The sequence below is a fragment of the Balaenoptera acutorostrata genome, chromosome 1 (assembly GCF_949987535.1).
Source record: "Balaenoptera acutorostrata chromosome 1, mBalAcu1.1, whole genome shotgun sequence".
NCBI lineage: Eukaryota > Metazoa > Chordata > Mammalia > Artiodactyla > Balaenopteridae > Balaenoptera > Balaenoptera acutorostrata.
Window position 1 is genome coordinate 16,579,674 of NC_080064.1, and position 25,625 is coordinate 16,605,298.

The 25,625-nt window shown below is 41.5% G+C and overlaps 1 protein-coding gene across 17 annotated transcripts in view; it reads right to left on the reverse strand.

Moving 5' to 3' along the window:
• EIF4G3 (eukaryotic translation initiation factor 4 gamma 3) overlaps positions 1 to 18,985 on the reverse strand; it is a 398,991-nt gene extending 380,006 nt beyond the window's left edge. For 16 of the 17 annotated variants that reach the window (XM_057547118.1, XM_057547116.1, XM_057547082.1 and 13 more), the window contains exon 1: positions 18,463 to 18,985. In XM_057547118.1, coding sequence (XP_057403101.1) covers positions 18,463 to 18,671 — 209 coding nt within the window. In that variant the 5' untranslated portion in view covers positions 18,672 to 18,985. The remainder of the gene's footprint in view (positions 1 to 18,462) is intronic. The other variant, XM_057547124.1, reaches the window with a different exon arrangement.
• Between the last annotated feature and the right edge of the window lie 6,640 nt (positions 18,986 to 25,625).

Sequence of the window (25,625 nt, forward strand, 5' to 3'; positions counted from 1 at the left end):
GAAAAATGCCATTGGAAGTTTGACAGGGATTACACTGAATCTGTAGATTGCTTTGGGTAGTATAGTCATTTTCACAATATTGATTCTTCCAATCCAAGAACATGGTCTATCTCTCCATCTGTTTGTATCATCTTTAATTTCTTTCATCAGTGTCTTACAGTTTTCTGCATACAGGTCTTTTGTCTCCTTAGGTAGGTTTATTCCTAGGTATTTTATTCTTTTTGTTGCAGTGGTAAATGGGAGTGTTTCCTTAATTTCTCTTTCAGATTTTTCATCATTAGTGTATAGGAATGCAAGAGATTTCTGTGCATTAATTTTGTATCCTGCTACTTTACCAAATTCATTGATTAGCTCTAGTAGTTTTCTGGTAGCATCTTTAGAATTCTCTATGTATAGTATCATGTCATCTGCAAACAGTGACAGCTTTACTCCTTCTTTTCTGATTTGGATTCCTTTTATTTCTTTTTCTTCTCTGATTGCTGTGGCTAAAACTTCCAAAACTATGTTGAATTAATAGTGGTGAGAGTGGGCAACCTTGTCTTGTTCCTGATCTTAGAGAAAATGGTTTCAGTTTTTCACCACTGAGAACAGCGTTGTCTGTGGTTTGTCATATATGGCCTTTATTATGTTGAGGTAGGTTCCCTCTATGCCCACTCTCTGGAGAGCTTTTATCCAAATATATTTTTCAAAGTTGTGATTTCCAATAAAGTACTGGGCTGAGAAACAACTCCTAATTGCTTTCTCGTTTCATATCCCATGGCTCATCTGGGCATTACACCTTAATAATTTCCCTTTTCATTTCAAAGGCAGTCAAATTAACCTAATATTTCAAATTCCTAGCTGAACTAACAAGGAGATATAGATATATACAATACATATATATCTATGACAAAAGATGCCCTGTTAGCCAGGAGGTACTTTCACTATTAAGTGTTCCTTTATTTGAGTACCAAGACAATATGCCTTTTAAACTATAAACTTACAAGCTATCCACCATGAATCTCCTACAAACCATGCATCAACTGTAAACAAAGGCTGAAACTTAAATCAGAACTACATGTGTTTTTTAAAATATATAAAGTCCGAGTTATCTTTAAATACAGGTTGGTAACAACCAGGGAAATTAACCTAGCTCCAAGTCTCTTAAACAAAAATATCTACACATAATTCATAAATTTGGAAAACTGCAGATAAAAAAGTAAATGAACTGAAAGTCATCCTTAGAAGAAGTATATACAACCTATCTTAAGAGTCCCAAGTAAAAATTATAACCCACATATTTGGATTTGAATTATTTACTAAAAATATATAATCTGATCCTCCTGCCTAACAACATTCCAGAAGGGTCCTTCTAAAACACAAATTGGCCACATCATTCCCCAGCCTACAGCTTTGATGGCTCCTCACTGTCATCTGGCTGAAATCCGTGCTCCTTAGCATGGCTTATACGGCCCTTTTCTGTGGCCTCTGATTATCCACTTCTCCCCTCCAAACTGTTGTTCCAGCAATGATGAACAAGTCATTTTCACTGTCCTAAGTCTCTGTATGTGCTGATTCATGGCTGAAATACTCTTTGTCCTACCATTTTCTTTCACGTGGCTCAGTCATCCTTCCAGATTGTTTAGAAGTACCCCCTTCTCCAGGAAGCCTCTTCCCTCATTCCTCCCAATTCTCTCCCACCCACACCCTTAAGTGAAGTGACCCCCCTCAGAGCTCTCATGGGTCCTATGCTTTCTGATTCCTGTTTACTTACCCTCTTACATATCTGTCTCCTGCATTAGGACTGTAAACTTCTTGAGGGCAAAGACTATGACTTATTTCTAATTTCTCCATGCTTAGCCCAGGACACATTGTCAGTGCTCAATAAATACCTACTGAATGACTAAGCTGGGATACATAAACAAGAAAACAGATTTTTTTTTTTTTTTGGCTGTGCTATGTGGCATGCGGGGTCTTAGTTCCCTGACCAGGGATCGAACCCGTGCCCCTTGCAGTGGAAGCACGGAGTCTTAACCACTGGACTCACTGCCAGGGACGTCCCCAAAACAGATTTCTATTTAGAACCTATGGAGAAAGTATCCCATCTCTGCTTTGTTCTACATTCCATGTGAAACAGCTTGCCAAATCACCAGTTCCCAGCTGGTACAAATACTGGACTAACAAAGCAGTTCCCAACTTGTAAACCAAACTCCTTAGGTACAAAAATTCATCATCCACAAGATACTTTCACTATTTCAAAAAGCTTAAGAAATTATACATCAGTCCACAATAACGAGACAAAAACTCGCTAAAACATCAGTTCCTTTTCTCCTTCTTGAAATTTATCAATTAAGGGTGGTAACACTGAGTTCATTATGCTATGCTTAATTCCTGATTAGTATATAAAATCCTTTATTAAAAATGTGAATTCAAATGAATGATTTCATAATAACTGAGCCCAGAACCCCAATAACAACAGCTTTTGAGTAGCCAAGGTAGATAATATGTGATTTAAGTATATTTAAAGGTTTTTATTATAAAATATGCCATTATTATAGAGAATAAGCAAAAGTATAGATTTAAATATAACTACCCAAACCAAAGTCCATCAGGGACTAATTTCAGGCTTGCAAAGAAAGAGAAAGAAATTTCTCTTCGGTTCCCAATCTTCCTTAAATGTAGCAACAATTACTTAAGCAGAGTTTGGAGTTTAAATCAAAAGGCTAGGACTTCACTGGTGGCACAGTGGTTAAGAATCCCCCTGTCAATGCAGGGGACACGGGTTCAAGCCCTGGTCTGGGAAGACTCCATATGCGCGGAGCAACTAAGCCCGTGTGCCACAACTACTGAGCCTGTGCTCTAGAGCCCGTGAGCTACAACTACTGAGTCCGCGTACCACAACTACTGAAGCCTGTGCACCTAGAGCCCGTGCTCCGCAACAAGAGAAGCCACCACAATGAGAAGCCCACGCACCGCAACAAAGAGTAGCCCCTGCTCAACGCAACCAGAGAAAGCCCACGCACAACAAAGACCCAACGTAGCCAAAAATAAATAAATTTATTTTTTTTTAAAAATCAAAAGGCTACCTGTCAAGTATTAAATGTCACTTTCTCCAGCTACATAAAGCTCAGTGGGAACCTAACCAGGAAAGCATAAAAATATTGTGCTTTCTTGGTTCTCTTTCCTTTCAGCCGCTTCCTCTTTTCTACAGTTTCATCATCTTCATCAAATCACTGGACACTGCATGGACTTAGAACCTTTGCTTTTCTCTTCACGTTCTCCATTATGCTTATATTTTCACACATTTGTTTTCCCAGCCCTTTCTGCTCATGTGACCTTCATCTCCCTATTTCCAAACATGTCCAGTTATCTCCATTTGTTAAATGAGTAAGACGTTCCATTCATTTCAAATCCAACATGTCCTAAACTGAATTTATCTGCCCACTATCTCAAAACGTGATATAAAATTAAACCCTACATCCTTCTTACTCCATCAATGACAGCATAATTTTCCAGTCTCAAAGGCTTGGAGTCAGTTTTAACTTTTTACTTTCTTTTATCAAGGATAGTCAAATCTTTCTTTCTTTTATAGCTTTCATGATATGACCATCCTTTCCTTTTCACTTCCCTCTAGCCTCAATGTGCAGCAGTAAAACCTTGGAAAACCGTTAATGGAACTAGCATATAGTCTCCATACCTCCTGTCTCTCTCAACCCATTCAGCACAATCTTCATCTTCCGGTAATGACCAAACATGTTAGCAGGTCTTAAGTCTTCAATAAACTTCCACCTACTACAAGATAAAAGTACAGATTATTTAGCTAAATACGCAAAAGTCTCCAAAACTATCACATGTACTGCACATTCTATGTTTTCCATTTCAGCCAAGCAGGTCTTCTGACTACCCCAAACATACTACGTACCATTTCCTAACTGCTATAAATGTATCCTTCCTCAACTGTAATTGTCCTGGGACTTCCCTGGTGGTCCAGTGGCTAAGACTCTGCGCTCCCAAAGCAGGGGGCCTGGGTTCAATCCCTCGTCAGGGAACTGGATCCCACATGCCACAACTAAGAGTTTGCATGCTTCAACTGAAGATCCTGTATGCTGCAACTGAAGACCCCACACGCCACAACTAGAAGATCCCACATACGGCAACTAAGACCCAGTGCAGCTAGCTAGCTAAATAAATAAATAAATAAATAAACTGCAAATGTCCTTCCCCTTACATCTACCCAAATCTTACTTCCTATTCCTCTAGTTCTCACTGCTCTTTCAGGCCTCCGATCTCCTACCTCCATTCAGAGAGCACCTTAAATTTTTAACTGTTTGACTAGAGTACATAAGAAGCAGAGAGCACATTTCAGGTTTCTTTTGTATCTCCTTCAATAGCTAGCACGTACTATTATTTAATAAAACTTGCTCCTTTGTTCATTTAATAAACAATGATTGTGTGTCTACTAAGCCTCAGGCACTGTTAGCTTAACCTGTGGTATCAAAACAATGACCAATATTTCCCTTCCCTGTTCTACTTCTTATTCTTTTCTCAAGATTCCATTAGTTCTTTCCTTCTCCCGTGAGCATCCTAACCTTACCATTACCAGTTGTCCTCTTCCATTCAGTTGAATAGCAACTAAGCTATTTTCACAAATATGTTTCTGGAATACAAAAGAAACATGACTTGCCTCTCCAAATATTCTGAGAAAAATTAGAAAGAGTGACCAGCAGTATGTGTGTGAAGGCTATTTTGCCATCTGACAGTTGGAGGCTTCTCACAACTGTCCTTACCACTGCCACTCATTTTCACACACAGTACTCCTATGAATAGACCAAAGCCTTAATTTCACTAAATGTATGCAGACTTACTTTTTGTACCTAGACTCCGTGATAAATACATGGTTAACTGAAGAAAGGGGGTTGTGATTTTTAAAGTGCATATGAACTGTAACTTTTAATGACTAAATTTCTATTTCAGTTAAGCTCCTTCAGGTAAAACAATTCATCAGACCTGGCGTTCAAAATTTAACAACAATAAAAAACAATGTAGGTGGTTTATCCATGGGTTCCACAGGGTTAACTAGAGTACGTCTCCGACCTCAAATCTCATCAAAAGAATTTACTCTTAAAAACTCAAAGAATGTGAAATACGTACATCTTCTGACTAAATCAAACTGTTAGATATGAAGTAAAGACACTGGACCTGTAGTTCCCAATACAACCTAAACATAAAAAGCCCTTCAAATTCAAGTCTCTGGGAGCAAAACAAAGCAAAAACAAAAACAATACAAAAACCTCTACACATTTCCTTCTTTTATCTACTCTGCTAACAGAAGAAGGAATACTTTTTAAATCTGACCAAGTTTTAATACAAATTAAAAACGTTGACTCTTGGGGAATTCAGATGCTGGCCAAGCTCAAAAATAAAAAATTAAGTAATTACACAAGATATGCTGTGATAACCTAAAACCATACTGAAAATTGGTAAAAATAATAAAAATGAAAAAGTAGAACAACAAAAAAACTATGTTTTAATTCTCAAATTGTTTCACAGTAACAAAAGCTTCTTGTACTGTGTCACAAGGTCAAATAAGTCATTTCCCTGGACAGAAACCACTAATGCTGTTGCCTTATAAATGCCATCATAAAGTTTAGAAAGCATTTTCTCTTTCATTATCTCAATCATTATCATAACCCTTGGAAAAGGAGAGAGGTACTATTTTCCTCATTTTACAGATGAGAAAACTAGAACTCAAGGAATTAGGGGATTCACCACAACCACATGGCTACCTTCATGTAAGAAAAGGGATATAAGAAATGTACAGGTATCTACTCATTTGTATAAAAGAAATACAGGAAAGATAAACCAGAAATTAAGAGATTGGTTACCTCCAGGTACAGTTGGGAAAGAAGGCAGAAAGAGAAACTGGGTAGCAGAGATAGGAGTAACACTTCTCTGAGTATATCTTTTTTTTTTTTTTTTAATATAACTCAGACTCTTAGAACCAGAGTAATGTTTCACATATCCAAAGTAAACAATCAAAACTAAAAGTAGAGGAATAGGGTTAGCAATTCTCAAACTTTTTATGTGTATACTATAATTAGCTGAGTAGATTGTAGATAATGAGAGCCAGGTTTCTCATTATTGGAGATATTTAATAAATAAGGAAAAGGGGAATGTTAAAACAAACTGGGTGGCATTGCAGTGGAACTCGAGCTATTAGTATAAACTCGTGGTTTTTAATGTATATATAAATACAGAAATACAGATAATGTGTATACAAGTGGGTTAGTGTATATATATATATATATATATATATATATATATATATATATATATATATATATTTCCTAATTTTGTCTGCCAATAGGGCCTAGAAGCAATGACATTCCAGTAACATTGAACACACCTCGGCCCAGAGCTTGGTCACTAATACCATTTTCCAATAAAAAGAGTCAGGATTTCTTGGAGAAGTGTTTGATCACAGCATTGAGGCAGGAAAAATACAATATGAACCTGAAACACCTTGTGGTGTCAGAAAGTAAAGAAATGCTTTAAAAAAGAAAGGGGGTGGTGTGGGCAAAATTCCCTGGCAGTCCAGTGGTTAGGACTCCACACTTTCACTGCTAGGGGCCTGGGTTCAATCCCTGGTAGGGGAACTAAAATCCTGCAAGCCGCATAGCACGGCAAAAAACAAACAGGTTGGTGGCTAGGTAGAAAAACACAGTAGCCAATCTGAAGGAACTCCTAATGGCCAAAGTTGGAATAATCTGAGCAACAAAACAAATAATGATAATACATATCCGTGACTCCGTGATGATATAAATATATAATAGAATAAATCAATAAATGGAGGAGAGCTCTTCCTCACAGCAGAATTACAATTAATAAATGTAGAAGAGAGAAATAGCCCCAATTATGCAACCACAAACTTAATAAACGTTGCATGTTAAGATCCACCAGTTGCTGAAATTAGTGGGCCAAAGTGTGAGGAGAAACAGTATTTGCAAAGTCTTCCACAAGATACTTATCAATTACAAAGAGAAAGATAGTAACGCCACAGTAGAATGACCCACCATGCAGACGCCAATCTAACCAAGTAATCAAAGTAACCATTACATACGGACATCAGGAATTTCTTAATATGATACACTATCGAACTTCTTGATATGATACACTACTAAAGGATGCATTCTGCTATTCTTACCAAAATTCATAACCTCATTCTGATCATGAGAAAACATCAAATAAACCCAAACTGAGGGACATACTACAAAATAACTGACTGGTAATCTTCAAAGGCATCAAGGTCATGAAAGATAAGGAAAGACAGAGGAACAATCACAGACTGGAAAAGACTAAGGAAAAATAATAACTAAAAGGATAGTGGAAAAATTGGTAAAAATTCTAATAAGGTCTGTAGTTTAGCTGAAAATACTGTATCAATGGTAATTTCCTGTTCTTGATGATTATACTGGTTATGGAAGATGCTAACAGTAGGAGAAGGAGGTGAGAGATACAAGGGAACTCCTCCTACTATTTTGGCAGGTTTTCTGCAAGTCTAAAATTAGTTCAAATCAAGTTTTTTTTTTGGGAGCTGACAATACTTTGCTCCTACTTAGTTGACATGCTAATGTCAAAGACTTCTATAATAACTACAAGGTCAAATACAAAATACAAATTGTTGGACCAAAGGATATAAAATGTTTTGCTGCCTCACAAAGCATTTTAGTAACATATCTAGAAATAGCATAAAGATGCCTAATTTTCTAAGCTATATAATGGTTACTAGGTAGGATGACCCTATAATTTACCATCCAAACCAGGACCATTACAGGAGAAAGGGGATCTTCGGTTACCCTACTAGTAGGTCAAAGTGGTTCATGTTATTAAAGATCTCAAATCAGTCTGAGCTGGCATAAACTTGATGCTTAGGCAAGTCATCCTCATTTCCCTTAGCCTCTGAACAAACGCCCCTGAGGGAGAGGGCCATAAAGTTGGACAGGGAGATCCCCAAAGTAGACTTATGTAATGCGAAAGTAAGCTAATGCATACTTACATGCTTCGATTTTTTAATTATGATTTTTTAAAGGTCAAGAATGAAATCACTGACTTTCCAGAGCAGCATTCAGCTTTCACTGCCTTGCCTAAAATGTACCACATTCAAGTACACTCACCCAGTCACTGCATAAAAGGTAATAAGCTAAGGTTAAGTACTCTGCTGTATGCTTTTGAAACAGCAGTTACCTCAGGAAGTTGGACTGGTTCCAAATTCTATTATTTCTGAAAAAGATCAACAATATTGAAAGTATCAGCTGAATATGACATATTAGCCTCAAAGACTCAACAATATTAACCAGGTATTGATGTCCTTAAAATTCTACATTTAGGTTAATTAAGACCCTCTTCCTTTGCATATTTAGTAAGAGCTAAGCTAAAGATACGCATAGTAATTTATAAAACTTAAAAAGTAGACAGACATAATCTTTAAAAATCAGCAACCCCATTCCCACACTGTAATATTTCAAGTCACTGAAGAAGTTTCTTGTGTGTGGCAAATCTTCATCCAAAGCAAATAAACCCTGTTTTTATCAGACCTGAAAGGTTATACAGAGCCTCTTCTTTAATGTGGTCTTTTCCTAAATAGTAAAAAGAATCCTGTTAGAGATTAGCAGTATTTCTCTATTTTGTTTCTTTATAATAATATAAAGAAACATTAGCGTAGACTGAGGGTATAACCTAATAAATAAAAAAAATCAAATTTAACTTGAAAATTACATAAATGCTTTATGCAGAACTAACATTCTATGTGAAATACAATAACCCAAGAATTTGTAACTTACAATTTCAATTCTTCACAGGACAGCAAAGTAGTCAAATGCCCATACCTTACTTCTTACAAAATTATCACTACCTAATAGGAATTATCTTAATAATAGAAGCAGGCAAAATCTCTTTTGAATAGTTCTAGGCATTATACAAAAGGAAGAAATGGTCAAAGTTTGTTTATTCAATAAGTCATAAAAAATTAGCACACCTCACTAAATCTCAAACATTTAATGGATTATAAAACCTTACACATAGTTCTGTGATGCCATTCCTACTCTCCTAATCTTTCCTGTTCCTTATTTCAACTTGCACACCTCAACCAAACAAATCTTCAAAACTACTGTTTTCATCACCAGTTTCCCAATTAAAAAAAAAAAAACGAAACAAAAGAAATGCAATTGATTTTTGACAAAGTGCCAAGACAATTCAATGAGGAAAGAACAGTCTTTTCAACAAATAGTACTGAAACAACTGGATATCCAAATGCAAAATAAACTTGGACCCCCTACTTAACATCATACACAAAAATTATCTCAAAATGGATCAGAGACTTAAATGTACAAACTAAAATTATAAACTCTTAGAAGTAAACAAAGAAGTAAATATTCATGACCTTGAATTAGGCAAAGCCTTCTTAGACACAATATGAAAGTGCAAGTGACAAAAGAAAAACAGATAAATTGGACTTCATCAAAATTAAAAACTTTTGTGCTTCGGAGGGTGAAAAGTGAAAAGATGACCCACTGAATGGGAAAAAATATTTGCAAATGTTATATCTGAAAAGGGACTTGTATCCAGAATATATAAAGAACTCTTACAACTCAATAATAAAAAGACAACCAAGCTAAAAACTGGGCAAAGGATTTGAGCAGACATTTCTCCAAAGATAAATGGCCAATAAGCCCACAAAAAGATGCACAACATCATTAGTCATCAAGGAAAAGCAAATCAAAACCACAATGAGATACTACTTCACACCCACTAGAACGGCCTATAATCAAAAAGACGTATACAATGCCAAGTGTTGGAACCTTCATCTTTTGCTGGTAGGAATGTAAAATGGTAGTCACTTTGGAAAACAGTTTGGCAGTTAATCAAAATGTTAAACATGGAGTTACCTCATAAAACCCAGCAACTGTACTCTTAGGTATATACTCAAGAGAAATGAAACATACATCCACACAATTATAATTATTCATAATAGTAAATAAGTTTAAACCACCCAAACGTCCATCAACAGATGAATGAAGAAAATGTAATACTTGGAATATTCTCCAACAATTTTAAAAAAAGGTTCTAAAACATGCTACAACATAGATGAACCACAAAAAAATTATGCAAAGTGAGAGAAACCACTCACAAAAGACCACATATTGTATTATTCCTATACGAAATGTCCAGAATAGGCAAATCTCTATAGGCTGAAAGTAGATTAGTACTTGCCTAGGGCAGAGAGAACTGGCGGGGGAGGGAACTGGTGAGTCTAATGGGTTTCTTTTGGGAGTGATGAAAATATTCCAAAATTTATTAGGGTGATGGTTGCAGAATTCTGTGAATATACTCAAAACCACTGAACTGTACACTGTAAATGGGTGGCTTCTATGGTATGCAAATTATATCTCAATAAAGCTGTCCAAAAAAAAGAGCAATGGTTTTGCACAAGTGAGGTCTAAGCTCTTCTCTTATTCATTCAAAGTCCTCTAGAATCTGGATCCATTATCTCAAGCATTCAACCTCAAGACTCCTCCACTCCAAGCATACTGCTCAGGACCCTTACAATCCAGCATACACCGTGCTTATTTCAGGCCCAAATCTTTGTTCATGCTGATCACCCACTCACCACAATCCATTCCTCTCTGCCGAACCAAACCCTGACTACAGGGTTAAACTCTTAAGCCTGACTACAGGCTTAAACTCTTCTTTTTAATTTTTTAAAAATTCATCTTTCAGTTCAAATTGTTTCTTATATGCTATTTTCTAGGGCCTAGAAAGAGTCAGGAGTCACTCACCCTTTCTTTCTTACATTCCTCCATTCTATCTTCAAGGTTCAGTCCTTTCCATTCTCAATGTAAAAATACTGTATTCTGGCTCAAAACTGGCTGTACTTATTTCTATTGCCACCTTGTTTTCCCCCTTGTTATTCCAAAATTCTGTTTGTTCCCATGTTTCAATCTTATTTCCCTAACTCCACATGAGACCGCATATGGTCTTTTCCTCCCTCCTCAATCACTCCATATAATACCAACGTTTGTTGAAACAAATTAAAGGAATCAAGGCAATATCACACATGTATACAATTCATAACTAGCAAATACCACCCTGGCCACGTCTTTTTTAAGTATGATTGAATATATGGATGAAGATGGATTCAAAGAAATAATTTTTTAAATGTACATAACTGTAGGGGGGAAAATCTGTGAAGTTAGATCAAGTTTTAATGTCGTAAATAATGCAAAACATTATAGGCACAAGTCAAAAATGTTTGACTTCTTGATAAAGGTTTCAGCCCTTCTCTTTCTAATGTGTAGTGATAACTTCTGAGCTACAAGCCAAAGGTGAAAGAAGACCTTTCCAAAGAAACAAAAATAGTTCATTCCAAATTGATGAAGAAGAAAACTATTCAAAAAGTAGTTTCTGCTGGCAGATAGCTAAGTAACAAAATAAGCAAGATACAAAACTATATGTAATTTAACCTTAAGTTATGTTACAAAAAAGGGCAGATTTTAAGTCCATTAAAATTAAAGTCCATAGAAAAAAGGACAAGAAATAAACCAAAATGTTAAACAGTGGTTATCTCTATGTACTAAGATTATGACTGACTTTTTACTTTTCCATATTTTAAAAATTTTCTGAATTGATGATGTGTTACTCATAATTATAAAACAAAAATTTTAATAGTAACATTTGACTATAAATGTTTTTTCTCCTTGGCCTTTATACAAATTCTAATCCTCAGTATCTATACTTCAAATGTAACCCAGCCATTTTAGATGGCTATGTAAACTGGGTCAATGCTTATGCCATCTCAAAGGAAATTATGGAACTATTTTCAATTCAATTACACATCAGTGCAAACAATTTAGGGCAGCTTTGAGTGCGAAAAGAGTGTTGTGATGCCATCTCTATTACCCCAAAACTTATCTTAAACTGATTCCTAGACTCTAACTTAATCAACATTTCATTCAACAAATATTTATAGACTTCCTACTACCTGCCAAGCACTGTTACGGGTGCTAGCAATTCAATAGTGAACAAAAGTGACAAAAATCTCTGCCTTTATGGAGTTTACATTCTCTACAAATAAAATTTAATGTCTCAGAAGAGTCAGGAAACACACACACAGGGCTCAAAAAAGTACAAAACAACTACTAGTTAATAAAGATCATAAAAACTGACAAATTTCAAATGTACTTTAAAAAGTTCAAACTATCTCAAATTTCAGTTAAGAGTATAGGAGACTGAAAAACTTCTGATTGGCAGCAAGCCAAAGAACTAGGAACCAATTGAGAATTCAGAAGTATCTTGGGATCCTGCAATATTTCATCCATGTAAATCTCACCTGCAGTTTACACATTACTTGAAGTCAGGCGCCTACCTAATAATCAGGAAATACTTCATTTCGTATTGTATTAGCTCGAAGTATTATTCCTAAAGTAAAAATAGATTGTTTCTCATCACAGGAGTTTACTTCAGAACTTACTTTCCCTCATACCTCATAATGAACTACCTGGATCATCACCCAGAGCAAGGCAGCATCTGACCATGGCGGCAACCTTATTTTACAGCCTCAAGCCATCCCACCACAGACAATACAGTCTTCACTACTAAAGTCACAGAAGTATTTCAGTCTGTTTGGCTAAATCTAACATTAATAAAACAAAAACCAGAGGTTTCTTCTCATTATGAGCAAGCTGCCTTCCCTATGATCCACGTCAGAATGCCTCTAGTATCAGTAAGTCACCACAGAAACGTGTCACTGACCATCAGACAAACTAAGAAACCATTAATAGGTCTCTATAAATCCTTCCCGCCTACTTGCAAGAACAAAACAAACCTCAAACCATAATCTTCAGAATGAAAAGCCATTACAACTCAAGAGGATCACTTTGTAAACTATAAACTAGTCTAACCCCGTCATTTTAGAGAAGGGGAAACTGATGCCCAAAGTAGTTATGGAACTAGTCCAAGATAACACATTAAAATGGAAAAGCCAAACTTGAATCCAGATTTTTTTTTTTACTCCAAATCAGGTGGACTTCTCAATACACCAAGTAAAATCTGTATTTTAAGGCCAGCAGGTACTGCTTCCCAGCCAAAGTTTAATATCAGAAGGGCAAGGGGGTATTATGGGATGAGTGTGAAGGAGACCAGGAAAGAACCAACCACAGAGATCAGATCTGATACATATCTTCTCATACTCTAATTCCTCATATTATGATGCAGAAGATATTTTGAATCTACAGCAATTGTGTTTTGATTACCATGTTCTCTGGTACCTCCTTCTAGCTTCTCTGCTCCTGATAAAAACCTGAAACATGCCTGAAATCCATTTAGTACTAAAATTCTATGCAGCAGCAACAGCAAAGGAATTGTGAAAAGTCAGCCGGCAGAAGGTGAAAGCTCTGTAAACCTTGGGTAATCCTTACTCATCCTTCTAATTTAGCTCAGATTTCTTCTAGGAAGCCCTAATTCCTCCTTCCCCCAGGCTAGGCTCTTATAGCAGAGTTACTGTACTTGCCTCATGGTATTCTGTCCGTTTACCTGTCTGGACCAAGTTCTTTGAGGGCAAAGATTTCAACCCCAGACCTAGCACACAGGAGGTGCTGGATAAATGAACAATTTTAAAACCTGCCACTTAGATTAAAGCTCCAATACAAATAGCAACCCTATTATGATTTAAAACATGGGTTTCAAACATTTTTTAGCAGACGTTTTGTAAAAATCTTATCAGAAACCCCAATGTGGAAAAGCACCATATCAGTCCTTAGGTAATTTAAATTCTCAGTTTGACAGAAAATACCCGTAAGCCTAGGACAGGGAGTAGCAGCAGTACGTGACTGATGTGAGCTGATGTGACTCAGGCATCTAACTTTCTTCCTTCTTTATCTCCATCTTGCATTGGTCTCCCTCTCTCCCGTGCTAGAAGAGGATGATGAGGATCTGCTCTCTCGAAGCACAGATCCATCTTTGTTGATGGTGGGGCTTAGGAGTAAACAGACTGCTGGCCACTGCGTAAGCTACAGAGTTCTAGTTGCTAGTTATAAAGGTATTTTGCTGGAGGCCTTGCTAACATCTGAACAAGCAGAAACATGCACTGAATCAAATGTGGCAGGTCTATTCCTATGCTTTAAAGCTCAATGAGGTAAAGATAACCTACTTGTCTAGCAGTGTGTGGCTATGAGCTAATTAAAACAAGGTGCAGCATCACTGCATTCTAGATTACTCCACAGAGCTCCTTTACTTTATACAGACTTCCCCTAGCTATCAAACATGGGAGGGTATCCTTCCTTCCACTTCCACATGCAGACTTGGTAAGAAGTAGCACAGCATACTACAAAGGACATTCATAAGCTTTGGAACCACGGTCTGAACTGCAGTCCACTACTTACTAGAGAGACAACTGTGGGAACGTTACTTAACTTCTCTGAACTTTAGTTTCCTCATCTGTAAAATACAGACAGTATTTTACAGATGAGGAATATATACAGACTCATTACAGTCCTTGTGAGAATTAAATAAAACCATGTATGTATGGCTCCTAGAATAGTAGGCACTCAATAAGTGAACACTATTGTTATTATTCAGATTTAGCTTTGGTAGAGGCAAAAAAGAAGAAAGCAAACATTATTAGCTTCAGCCTACAAAACTGAAAATCAACACAGAACACAAAAAAAGGAAAACTGTAATACTAAAAAAAAAAAAAAAGGGAATATTTGCTTTTAATATATGTCATATCTAAGACAAAATAGCTGAGGACACAAGTCATTTTTGGGTCACCACAGGCCAAATTTAGTTCCTTTAAAGAACCCACTGCTCTGATTTCTTAACCAAACCAACTCCCCCCAAACAGTAACTAGACTCCCCAGAAGTGTCAGCAGCCCTGAGAGAAATTACACCCTGAAGTCTTTCCATATAAATAGAACACCATGTATTCATAACAGACTGCAAAATTGTTCTGTTTAAGTCAGAACTACTTGCGGACCTGAATTCAAACTCATTTATCTTTAATTATCTCAAGGGTGAGCAATTTCCATCTAAAGAACTAGGCTTTTAATGGGGACCCAAGAACTCCCTGAAAATGTAAGCAAGATTTTCTATGCATGTACAATTTTCTGTGGAGAGGATCTACAAGCTTTCATCAAAATGTCAAAGTTGTTTGTTACCCAGAAAAGGTTAAGAATCACTATTGAGATTCTCAGTAGAGCCTCTTGGAACCTCATACTGGGAAGCTGAGGTGAGCAAATCTCAAGGCAAGTATCCTAAGGTGCCAATTTCATAAACTATTCATATTGGATTATGCTATAAAACTCCAAGCATATTTCTCCCTTGCCATTAGCACTTTTTATATCAGGGTTTATCTTCTTCTTTCATCCCCACCATTCCTGCCCACCCTCTGCCATGCCCCATCCCTTGCCTCTCAGCAGTCAAAGGCGTCTTTCCATGAAATGGCTTTATGAGCCTGCCACGCCATGCCAATGCTTACTTAAGCAGGTTCCGTTTAAATTCAAATTCACTATCATTTCTGATTTGTCACTTGAACACTAAGTACAAATGAAGGACATCTTGTTACATGAATCTCTAGTATTTTTACAAATTTAAAATACTATCTGAACTTATTAATTCAATTCAAACACAACTGCACCCATATATTTTGAGGAACTGGAGAGGTAATCAAGCCATAGAAAGAGCAACTCCAAATTTGCACTCCAATCTCAATGCTTCAATGTGTATCAACTTATACGATAACCACTTTCATCAAACTAATACAAATTCCCACACTCAGTGTACAAAAGCAGAACTGCTCTATTTCAATCCATTTTTAACCAATTCCCCATTACCACTGATAACATTTCACCATTGGTATGTTGTAATGAAATCTGTAATCTACACTTCATTTACTATACAAGCTTTTAGATTTTAGCAATTTGTAACCTTTCAATGTGTAAAGCAAAGAGAAGATAATAGAATTGTGAAATACATCAAGAAGAAAATTTAATCTTACTTCGACAACATGAGGCAAAGTAAAAACTTAAAGCCACATAAAACCAAGTATCCTATATTACTACGTATAGGTATAAAAGTTATTTCCACTAGCAATTACATCTTAAATCCCCTTTAACAACTGTTGCAGTAGTAGTAACTACTTTTATGTTGCAACCAACTCACAGCTTTTATAAGTCCTTCCTTTGTGAAATGCGCTGAGAAAAAGTACACTTGAAACACTTAAGTCACAGCTCTTTGTGTCCAAATAACACCACCAAACTCACCAAGCACTGTCATATTCAGCACTCAGGTCCTTACTTATCACTCTGTAGTCAAGAAAACATACTGTGGGGCTTCCCTGGTGGCGCAGTGGTTGAGAATCTGCCTGCCAATGCAGGGGACACGGGTTTGAGCCCTGGTCTCGGAGGATCCCACATGCCGCGGAGCAACTGGGCCCGTGAGCCACAATTACTGAGCCTGCGCGTCTGGAGCCTGTGCTCCGCAGCAAGAGAGGCCGCGACAGTGAGAGGCCCGCGCACCGCGATAAAGAGTGGCCCCCGCTCGCCACAGCTGGAGAAGGCCCTCGCACAGAAACGAAGACCCAACACAGTCAAAAATAAATAAATAAATAATAACATAAGCATTACCAAAAAAACTTTAAAAAAAAAAAAAAAAAAGAAAACATACTGTGGACCTCCTTTCATTTAATTTCCAAAACAGCTCCAAGACACAGGTAAGGAATAATTTACTTGGTGGCGCAGTATAGAAACTTAGAGCCCTAACCAAATATGGGCAATCAAGACCAAAAACAAAACAACAAAAAACAAACTGAAATTAAAAAGGAATTTAAACTCACAAAGCATTAAGTCAAGATATGTTAAAGAGATCCAGCAATGAATTCCACCTCGAAGTAGGCATATCAGCCAAACTTCTTCCCCCAGAGTAAAGCAACTAGGGATACTGATCAAAACTAACCAGGTTTTGGAGGAGCAACAAACACTCAGGTATCACTAACCATTCTCATTGGTGAACAATTCTTAATTGAACAGAATCTTGCAGTTCAACCTTATGAAATCAGTACACACATGACACTGGAATGGAATTTATCTTACTCTGCGCCACCACTGCTTGGATTGAAAAAATGTGGACTAATAATATTCAAAGAATAGAGAAAATGGCACTTGACAGAAACCAAAACGATGACCTGGAATGACTCTAGAAGGGAGATACCTTCCCCTTCTCAAAGCAATGGACACAGACAAGAATCAAACTACAGACTGTGAAATAATCTGTGGACCTCACAGCAGTTAGCTTCTCACTTGCTCAAATACCCTCTCTCAAAAAGTCAAACACACGATGACACAAATACAAAAACACAACACATCTAACATCCAATGATTATTTATTGATTTACACAAATACAATGGATTGAGGGGAGGGATGCATGATGAAATGTTATTCTAAGGTAGCTAATAATACCTTTCTAAGTCTCCGTGGAATTCATGAACTCAATGTTTTACCTTCACCGGCTGGTTTTTAACTAAAATACCTCGTCACCAAGTCTTTTTAATCAAAGCTGTCCAAAAATTCTACAATCAAGCAAATAACATGAAATTAGACACATTCAATACTAGACTTTCCTCCAGGGTCCCTGGTACCCTCTAGACATAAGGCCTATGAAGAGTAAATGAAAGCCCTTTAAAAATATTCAGCATAACACAAGCCTTCCAAGAAGTGAGACTTTTGGGGGTGATGGGTAATGTCTGTTAATTTCCTCTTCCTTTAAAAAGGTCAAACGCAGGGAAGCGTCCGGTTTAACATTTCCTCCCTATATCGCGTTCCACCACAAACCACAACTCCCCCAATCGCTAAAAAACACTAGCCAGAGGGAGTGCTTTCTGCAAAATTTCACCGTAGATTTAAAATCCAACTTACCGCAGGAACGAGCTGAGTTTAGTTTCATACAGGAAATTTACCAATAAAGTTTATTATGTATTAATAATAATAATTAGAGAAGCCCACCATGCCCCGCTGCAGGGGGAGCTGAAGGGAGATGAGGAGGGTGTAGTCCTCACAACAATCAGAGAAAAGCCTTCCCTGCCGGGCTGGTCACAGGCACCAGCAAATTCGGCCTAATAAAGGGGGGGGGGGGGGTAGGGTTTACGGGAGGAGAGGCGAGGAGGGGAAGGGTCCCCCAGCTCCAAAAGGGAAGGGCTGCAGAAGCAAGGCCGGTGGAGCTAGTTTTCGCAGTAGTGCAGAGGGTCCCGGGGTGCCCCGCAGTGCTGCTGCCGGGGGACCCCAAAAGCTCCGGCCAAGCCGGGTGCGTGGGCTGGAGGAGCAGCCCCTTCCCTGGCTGGGCAGTGGCTGCCGGCAGGAGAGTCCCCGGAGGGGCCACAGCCCCCCTGGTCTGCAGCGAAGAGAGCCAAAGGGCCGGCAGGAAGGTGAAAAGGATACTGTTGGGGCGCCTGGGTCTGGAGGGCCCTGATGTTCGGGTGAGGAGGGGCCGCTGCCGCCGCTGCCGCCGCTGCCGCCGCCGCCGCCGCCGCCGGGTGAGGAGGCGGTACCGCTGCCGCCGCCGCCGCCGCCGCCGCTCCGGTGCCGGGTCCGGTTCCTGCTGCAGCCGCTGAGCCTGATTTCAGAGCCGGTTTCTGCGGTAAACTCATGGCAAAGCGAAGCCACCAACCCCCCCAGAGCGGGACCGGGCGCGCCGGGGTGCAGGGGCCGGGGGCAGCGGGGGGGCGGGATGGGGGCAGACCCGGGGAGGCGGCGGGAGCAGGGGGCCGGGGGGAGGCTGGGAGGAGGAGGAGGAGGGAGCCGGGGCCGGTCACACACGCCCGCCGCCGCCGCCGCCGCCGCCGCCGCCGCCGGCAGCAGCAGCCGCCCCGCGGGCCAGCACCACCGGCTGCCGGTCTCCGTGACAACGCGACCCCGGGGGGGGGCCGGACCCGGCGGGGGCAGGAGGCGGAGAGACCGGACCTTTCACGGCAATATCCTCATGGGCCGGCGGCAGGGGGTCTTTATCCCCCTCCCCGGGGGAAGCGGCGCCCTTCTCGGTAGCGGGGCTCAGGCGATGCCGGCGGATTTTCTTCACTCAACGAGCAGAGCATCCAACATGGCGCTGCGGCCGCCTCCAGCAGTCCGGCAGGACGGCCGCTCGGAAAACTTCGGGCCTTTTCGGAGTAGCTCGGGAGGCCGAGGGTGAGAAGCTCCTTCGGCTCTTTCCGGAGACTGCGAGAGGTCGGGGTTCTTCGGAAACACTCGGGGGCGCCTTCGGCCGCCGTTCGGCAGTTCTCCGGGGCTGACTCGCTTCCTCGGGAAAGATCGGCGAGAGGGGCTTCCAGGCTCGCTGCGGCTGGGGTGCGGGGCGGAGGGAGAGACCAAAGGCAAGGTCTGGTCTGCGAGAGCCCTCCTCTGCCGCCCAGCCTCGAAGAACAATGGTAACGGCCCTGGACCCTGCGGTCCGCAGAGCCCTGTCCGCAGGGGCGGGAGGCGGTGAGGCGAGAAACCTCGGTTACGGTGGGAGGAACCGCTTAACCGGAGTGAAACCGCTGGATAGGAGCCCGCCGCGTGCACCTATTAGCGTAACAAATAGCACTCGCCGGCCCTTAACGCAGTTCCCGTCCATTGTGTCTACATTTCGCCCTCGTCCACTCAGAGAGGTGAGCGGGATGAGGAGCCCCATTTCCAGAGCACGCTGAGTCTGAGAGCGGAAAAGTGACCGGCCCAAGGTCATCCAGCCAGGAAAGGACAGAGACAAACCTGGATCTGAAATCCAAGTTCATTCGTCCGAATGAACCTTGCCGCTTCCCAAGTTGCCTGGGGACCTGATCCGACCCTCCTTATCTAATCAGCAGCCTTAACTTAGGGATCTGTGGATGGATTCTTCCAAGGCCTGCCCGGAGACTGGAGCGCCTTTTGACCAGCAGCCAGTGGTCGGCTCCCCGGTGTCCTATGCCGGCGTAACACTTGGTGATAAGCTCCTTTTCTCCCCAGCAGGGCCAGCCAACACCCCCCCACCCCCTGCCCACATACTCCACCCCCAATTGGGGTCTTGTGCAAGCACAGGAGCATTGAGGGGAAAGGAATTGCAGAGATGAGGGAGCAAGCCAGGGAGTAACTGTAACCAGGCACTGAGCAGTTCATTATCTCACAAAGTCCTGTGAAAGAGGTGGTAATCATTTCACAAATGTAGCGACTGAGGCACAGGGAGGCTCAATACCATCACACAACAGAAGAAGCTGAGAAAATTGAGGCTCGAAACGGACAAGAGACTTTCCCAAGGTCACATGGAGAGTGTAGCTGGCAGAGACAAAATTAGAGCTGGGTTCTGCCTCCTGCTATACTGCCTCACACTGCCTTCCTTTTTTTTTTTTTTTTTCAATTCACATTAAGCTCTACATATAGTGGGTGCTTAATTCTTGACAGTCCCTGGGACCTCCAAAAGCTCCCTCTGGGAAAAAGCATCTGGAAGAGGGTGATACCACAACTGCATCTTTCTGGAGAGGGTTTCACAGCTCCTAGTGTAGAAAAGGAAGCATCATCCCCCCATCTACAGGCTGGAAGGCAGGAGCTACTTCATACTCTGGAATCCTAAACCATTTGGATTTGTAACACCTGTTTAACTGGGATTGGATTTTCTGCTCTTCTCTAGACGTGACTGGCTCCAGGAAAAATTCCCAAATGGTCCTGCAGTTCCCCAGATTCTCCTTCTATGTTCCAGATCTCAGACTTCCTTATCCCAATGGAAACCTGTTCCTGGGAAAGAATTTGGCTTCCCATTTATACTAGGTTGATAACAGACTGATAATTGCTTAATTGTTATTCTTTTCTGAGCTAGTTTCATTTCCTAACTTAATAGCTACAAGCATCTGGCGATTACTGTGTGTCTGGTCTCTGCTAAGCACTTTATGAGCATTATCTCTCTTGAAACAGATAGACCTTGGGCAAAATAATGTAAAAGTCCCTGATAAGATTCTGGCCCCAGGCAATCAATGTGGAAGGCTTATAGGGAGCAAAGTCAGAAAGGTAGAGCACTCTCCTTTCATCCAAAGCATAGCCCTGCTCAACACCTCCCGTCTGGCACAGAGAAGCTAATATTTATTGAACACGTCCTGGGTGCCAGGGTACAACTCTGCTAAACATTCTGCTTAGATTCACTCTTATTCACCTCAACAACTCTGCAAGGTATTATTATATCCCATTCACAAATAAAGAAACTGAGGCTTAAAGATGTGAAGAAGCAACTTGTATAACTTTCAAGTAGAAATGCTGGCATTCAAACCCAGGCACCTGACTCCAGTTCTGATTTGCCACCATTGCCTTCCACAGACCAACCTCCCCACGCTGGCCAGAGGCACTGTCAACAAGCGAAGCTGATTTTGTGAACTTGCCTGCTGAGAGCCCTCCATGGCGCCCCCATTGCCTTCAGGATCCAGTCTAAATTCAAGGCCCTTCAGGATCTGGACTCTGCTTCCATCCTGCCACTCTCCATCTCAGATCCAGAACTGCAGCCACCTTGCTCCACTGCAGACAAAGCCATTCTCTTCCTCGCCCTGGGGTCTGTATGTGGACTACAACCCCAAACCATCCTCTCCCTTCTCAGCCCGTTGGCTAATGCCTGCTCCTGCCTCAAGGCTTGGCTTAAGCCTCACCTCCTCTAGGCAGCCTTTCCTCACTCCCCAGGCTGAGCTAGGCTCCCAAATAGATGCTTAAAACTCAGTGTTGAGCAATAAAGAGTACAGCTGTTGGAATCAAATTACCTGAATTTGATTCTCAGCCCTGCCATTGATTAATTGTATGACCTTGGAGAAATCACATAACCTCTCAAGCCTCAGTTTTCTCATCTGTAAAATGGAGACTCCACCTCTTATCATGAGAAATAAGACAACAAAGTCCGGTCCCTTGCTCATAGTAATAGTTGGATACATTTTAGCTACTATTATTCATTTACATAGGAACATTACCTAGTCATTTAAAATATCCTTGATATCTAGCACTCAGTAAAAAGGATGTGAAGCTTGCTAAAGGACAGAATAATTGTGAACTGCCAGAGGATTTTCAGGTTACCCTGGAGAAGCCCTGGGTACTGCAGAGCCTAGGCTGGGCCTCACTGCACAGGGAGTGGAAAGGGTGAGAGCTTCCTGGAGAAGGCAGTGCTGGCTCACAGGAGGAGTCTTGAATTTTTGACCAGCCAGCCACTGTTCCCAGAGCCCACCACGCTACCCACAACAGAGACCTGCATTCCCTCCCGGAATCAAAATACCTCTCCATCCTCATTCAAAGACCCAGCAGACAGGTGAACACTTGGTTTACACATCTCCTCGTGGCTGGGTGATGGTGCTTTGCTTATTTGTTATCATGTGGGGTCACTGTGCTGTTTCTCTAAGTGAACTGAAGATTGGGCTCAGGGGGACCCCTTAATTTCTTAATTGAAAACTTTTGAAAATATTGTCGCAAGCTGGAGTTCTCTGGTCCTTTCATTTTTTTTTTCTCCTGGAAGGGACTAGCCTTTTAGCACAACAGAAGCCATCTTTAGTAGCCACAGAAGGTTTGTATGGTATTAGGTGCTCCTCTCTGAGACATGCAAACCTCCACCAAGGCCTGACGAGATAGAGCTGGGCATGGAACTTGCTGACCCAAGATCTAGACCCTAGGCAGTTAAGACATAGAGATGGGAGGGCAAGAACATTTAAAAAAGAAGAAGAAGGAGGAGGTGGAGGAGGAGGAGGAAGAAAGACCAAAGAAGGAGCAACTACATGGCACCCATTTGAAATGGACATGGATGGAAGGAGAGAAAGCCCAATGGGAATAGTAAAGAAATATTTTGTCCCATTCCCTATACTGCAGGCCCGTTCATAATTGGCCACGAATGTTCTTCAGTAAAGAGCTGTGCCAGCAGGCCCTGCCCAGCGTCAAAGGGCCCAGTGGTAGGGTGCCATGTAAGGGTGGTAGTTCCTTTCAAAGGTGGTAAACTTTCAGATAGATCTGGATTCTAACCTTACAGACTAGCTGATCAACCTTAAGCAAGTTTCCTAACTTCTCTGGGCCATTTGCAAAATAAAAACAGGAGGTCTGCCTCTAAAGGATTGAAAGCAAGACGGTAAAGGAGCTGGTCTGTAGAGAGCATCGCCAGGGCCTAGGGCATGGTAGGTACCTCAACAAAGCTTCATTCCTTCCCTCTTGCCTCCAAGGCAAAGTTTGCTGCCACTCCCACTCCCACTTCTGGGGCCAAGTCGTCCTACCCCTTTGCCCACGGTGTGTGTAATGGTCTTCATTTCTCAGCTATTCCTGGAGGGGACCACAGCCCCCGCCAGCACTGTGGCAGCAGATGCTTCAGCTTCACCAGGATGCAAGAGGGAACAAAAAATATTATCATAGAATGGTTAAGACAGTAAGTTTTATGTTATTTGTATTTACCACAATTTTCTTGAAGTATTGTAATAGAGTCTAGTCAGGACTGAAGGTGCCTTAGGGATCACCTTACCCAGTGTTTTAGGGGTAGAGCCCAGATATAAGAAAGGCTTTTTCTCAAGGTCAAACAGCAAGTAAGCAGCACAACCTGGACTGAAACTCATGGCCTCTTTTCACTGCTGGACCAAGGTGTTTCTCAAATCTGATACCATCCTCTCATTTAGAAGTCGGATCCCCCTATCCCCCCACCCCCAGTCTTTTCCCACTTCAGGTGTCGGTCATTCCTCCCCGTGTGCCTCTGGAATCACAACCAATCTTCAGGATTTATTAAATAAGCATTTACTGAGTGACAACTATGTACCAGGCACTGTTCTGGGCCCCTAGCAAGGACTGTGAGGCCACGTCTTAATAGGGAAGAGAGACAGGTAACTGGGCCTACAAGTTAAATAATCCCCATAATTATTTACATTAAAAAGTTAAAGACTTCCCTGGTGGTGCAGTGGTTAAGGATCCGCCTGTCAATGCAGGGGACACGGGTTCGATCCCTGGCCCAGGAAGATCCCACATGCCACGGAGCAACTAAGCCCGTGCGCCACAACTACTGAGCCTGTGCTCTAGAGCCCGCGAGCCATAACTACTCAGCCCGTGTGCCACAACTACTGAAGCCCGGCGCCTAGAGCCCGTGCTCCGCAACAAAAGAAGCCACCACGAGAAGCCCATGCACTGCAACATAGAGTAGCCTCCGCTCGCTGCAACTAGAGAAAGCCTGCGCGCAGCAACGAAGACCCAATGCAGCCAAAAATAAATTAAATCTTAAAAAAAAAAGAAAAGTTGAGGTCATGTCACTTTCTCTGCTCAGAGCCCTCCACTGTCCTCACTTCTGAGTTGGAATAAAAGCCAAAATCTGTTCAATGACCCACGAGGCCCTACGTGATCTCCATCTCCCACCCCGACCTTTACATCTCAGAGCTTCTGTCCTACTCTTCTCTTTTAGTGCACTGGCCTTTACAATGTTCCTTTTTATGTACTCCCCGCCTCAGGGCCTTTGCACTTTCTGTTTCCTGTCCTTGGGATATCTGCACTGCTCATTCCCTCACTTCCTTCATGTCCCTTTTCAAATGCCACCTTATCAGAGAGGCCTTCCCTGATCATCCCTTATAAGTTAACAACCCACCCCCAACCCCAGCCTACCCTAACCTACTTTAATTTCCTTCATTACACTCATCACCGGCTAACCAGTGACATATTTACATATTCATGAGTTTACTATCTATCCCTCCCCATTAGAATGTTAGCCCTACAGGAGTAGGGATTCTGTCTGTTTTGTTCATTGCGGTATCTCCAGGCCCTAGAATGGTGCCTGACATGTATTGTGTGCTTGTGATATTGTGATTTATAATAAGAAATATATATTTGGTCTTATCCCATTCCTGGTGTAGAGCTCCTAAAACCCTTAGAATTTCCTAAGCAAGGAAAGCAATAAGGTGTCATTTGTTATGTTAATGAAGTGACTTTTGGAAAGCCCTAGGTCACCTAAGTAGGAGGGGCTGGTTGCCAGGGGAAACAACATTGTGATTAGAGGGTTGGAAATTTCATTCCCACCCCCTGACCCCTGGGAAGGGGAGAGGGCTGGAGACTGAGCTCAATCACCAGTGGCCAATGATTTAATCAGTTAAGCCTACGTGGTGAGGCCTCCATAAAGACCCAAAAGGACAAGGTTCCGAGTGCTTCCAGGTTGGTGAACGCGTGGAGGTGCTGAGAGAGGGCATGGAAGGTTCACACCCCTTTCCCCATTCTTTGCCCTATGCTGTTCCTGAGTTATATCCTTTCATAATAAACTGGTGATCCAGTAAGTAAAATGTTTGTCTTGGTTCTGTGCTCTGCCCTAGCAAATTAATTGAACCCAAGGAGGGGGGTCATGGGAACCTCCAATCTCTAGCCAGTGGATCCGAAGCACAGGTAGCAGCCCGGGCTTGCGACTGTCACCTGAAGCAGGGGGGCGGGGGCGGGGTGCCCCAGTAGGACGGAGCCCTTAACCTCACCTTATCAGAGAGGCCTTCCCTGACCATCCCTTATAAATGAGCTGTGGGATGTGAAGCTCTCTCCAGGTAGACGGTGTCAGAGTTGAGTTAAATTGTAGGATACTCAGCTGGTGGCTGAGAGTTGTCTCGTGGTGTACCGGCGGGCCCAGTAGATACTCGTGGACT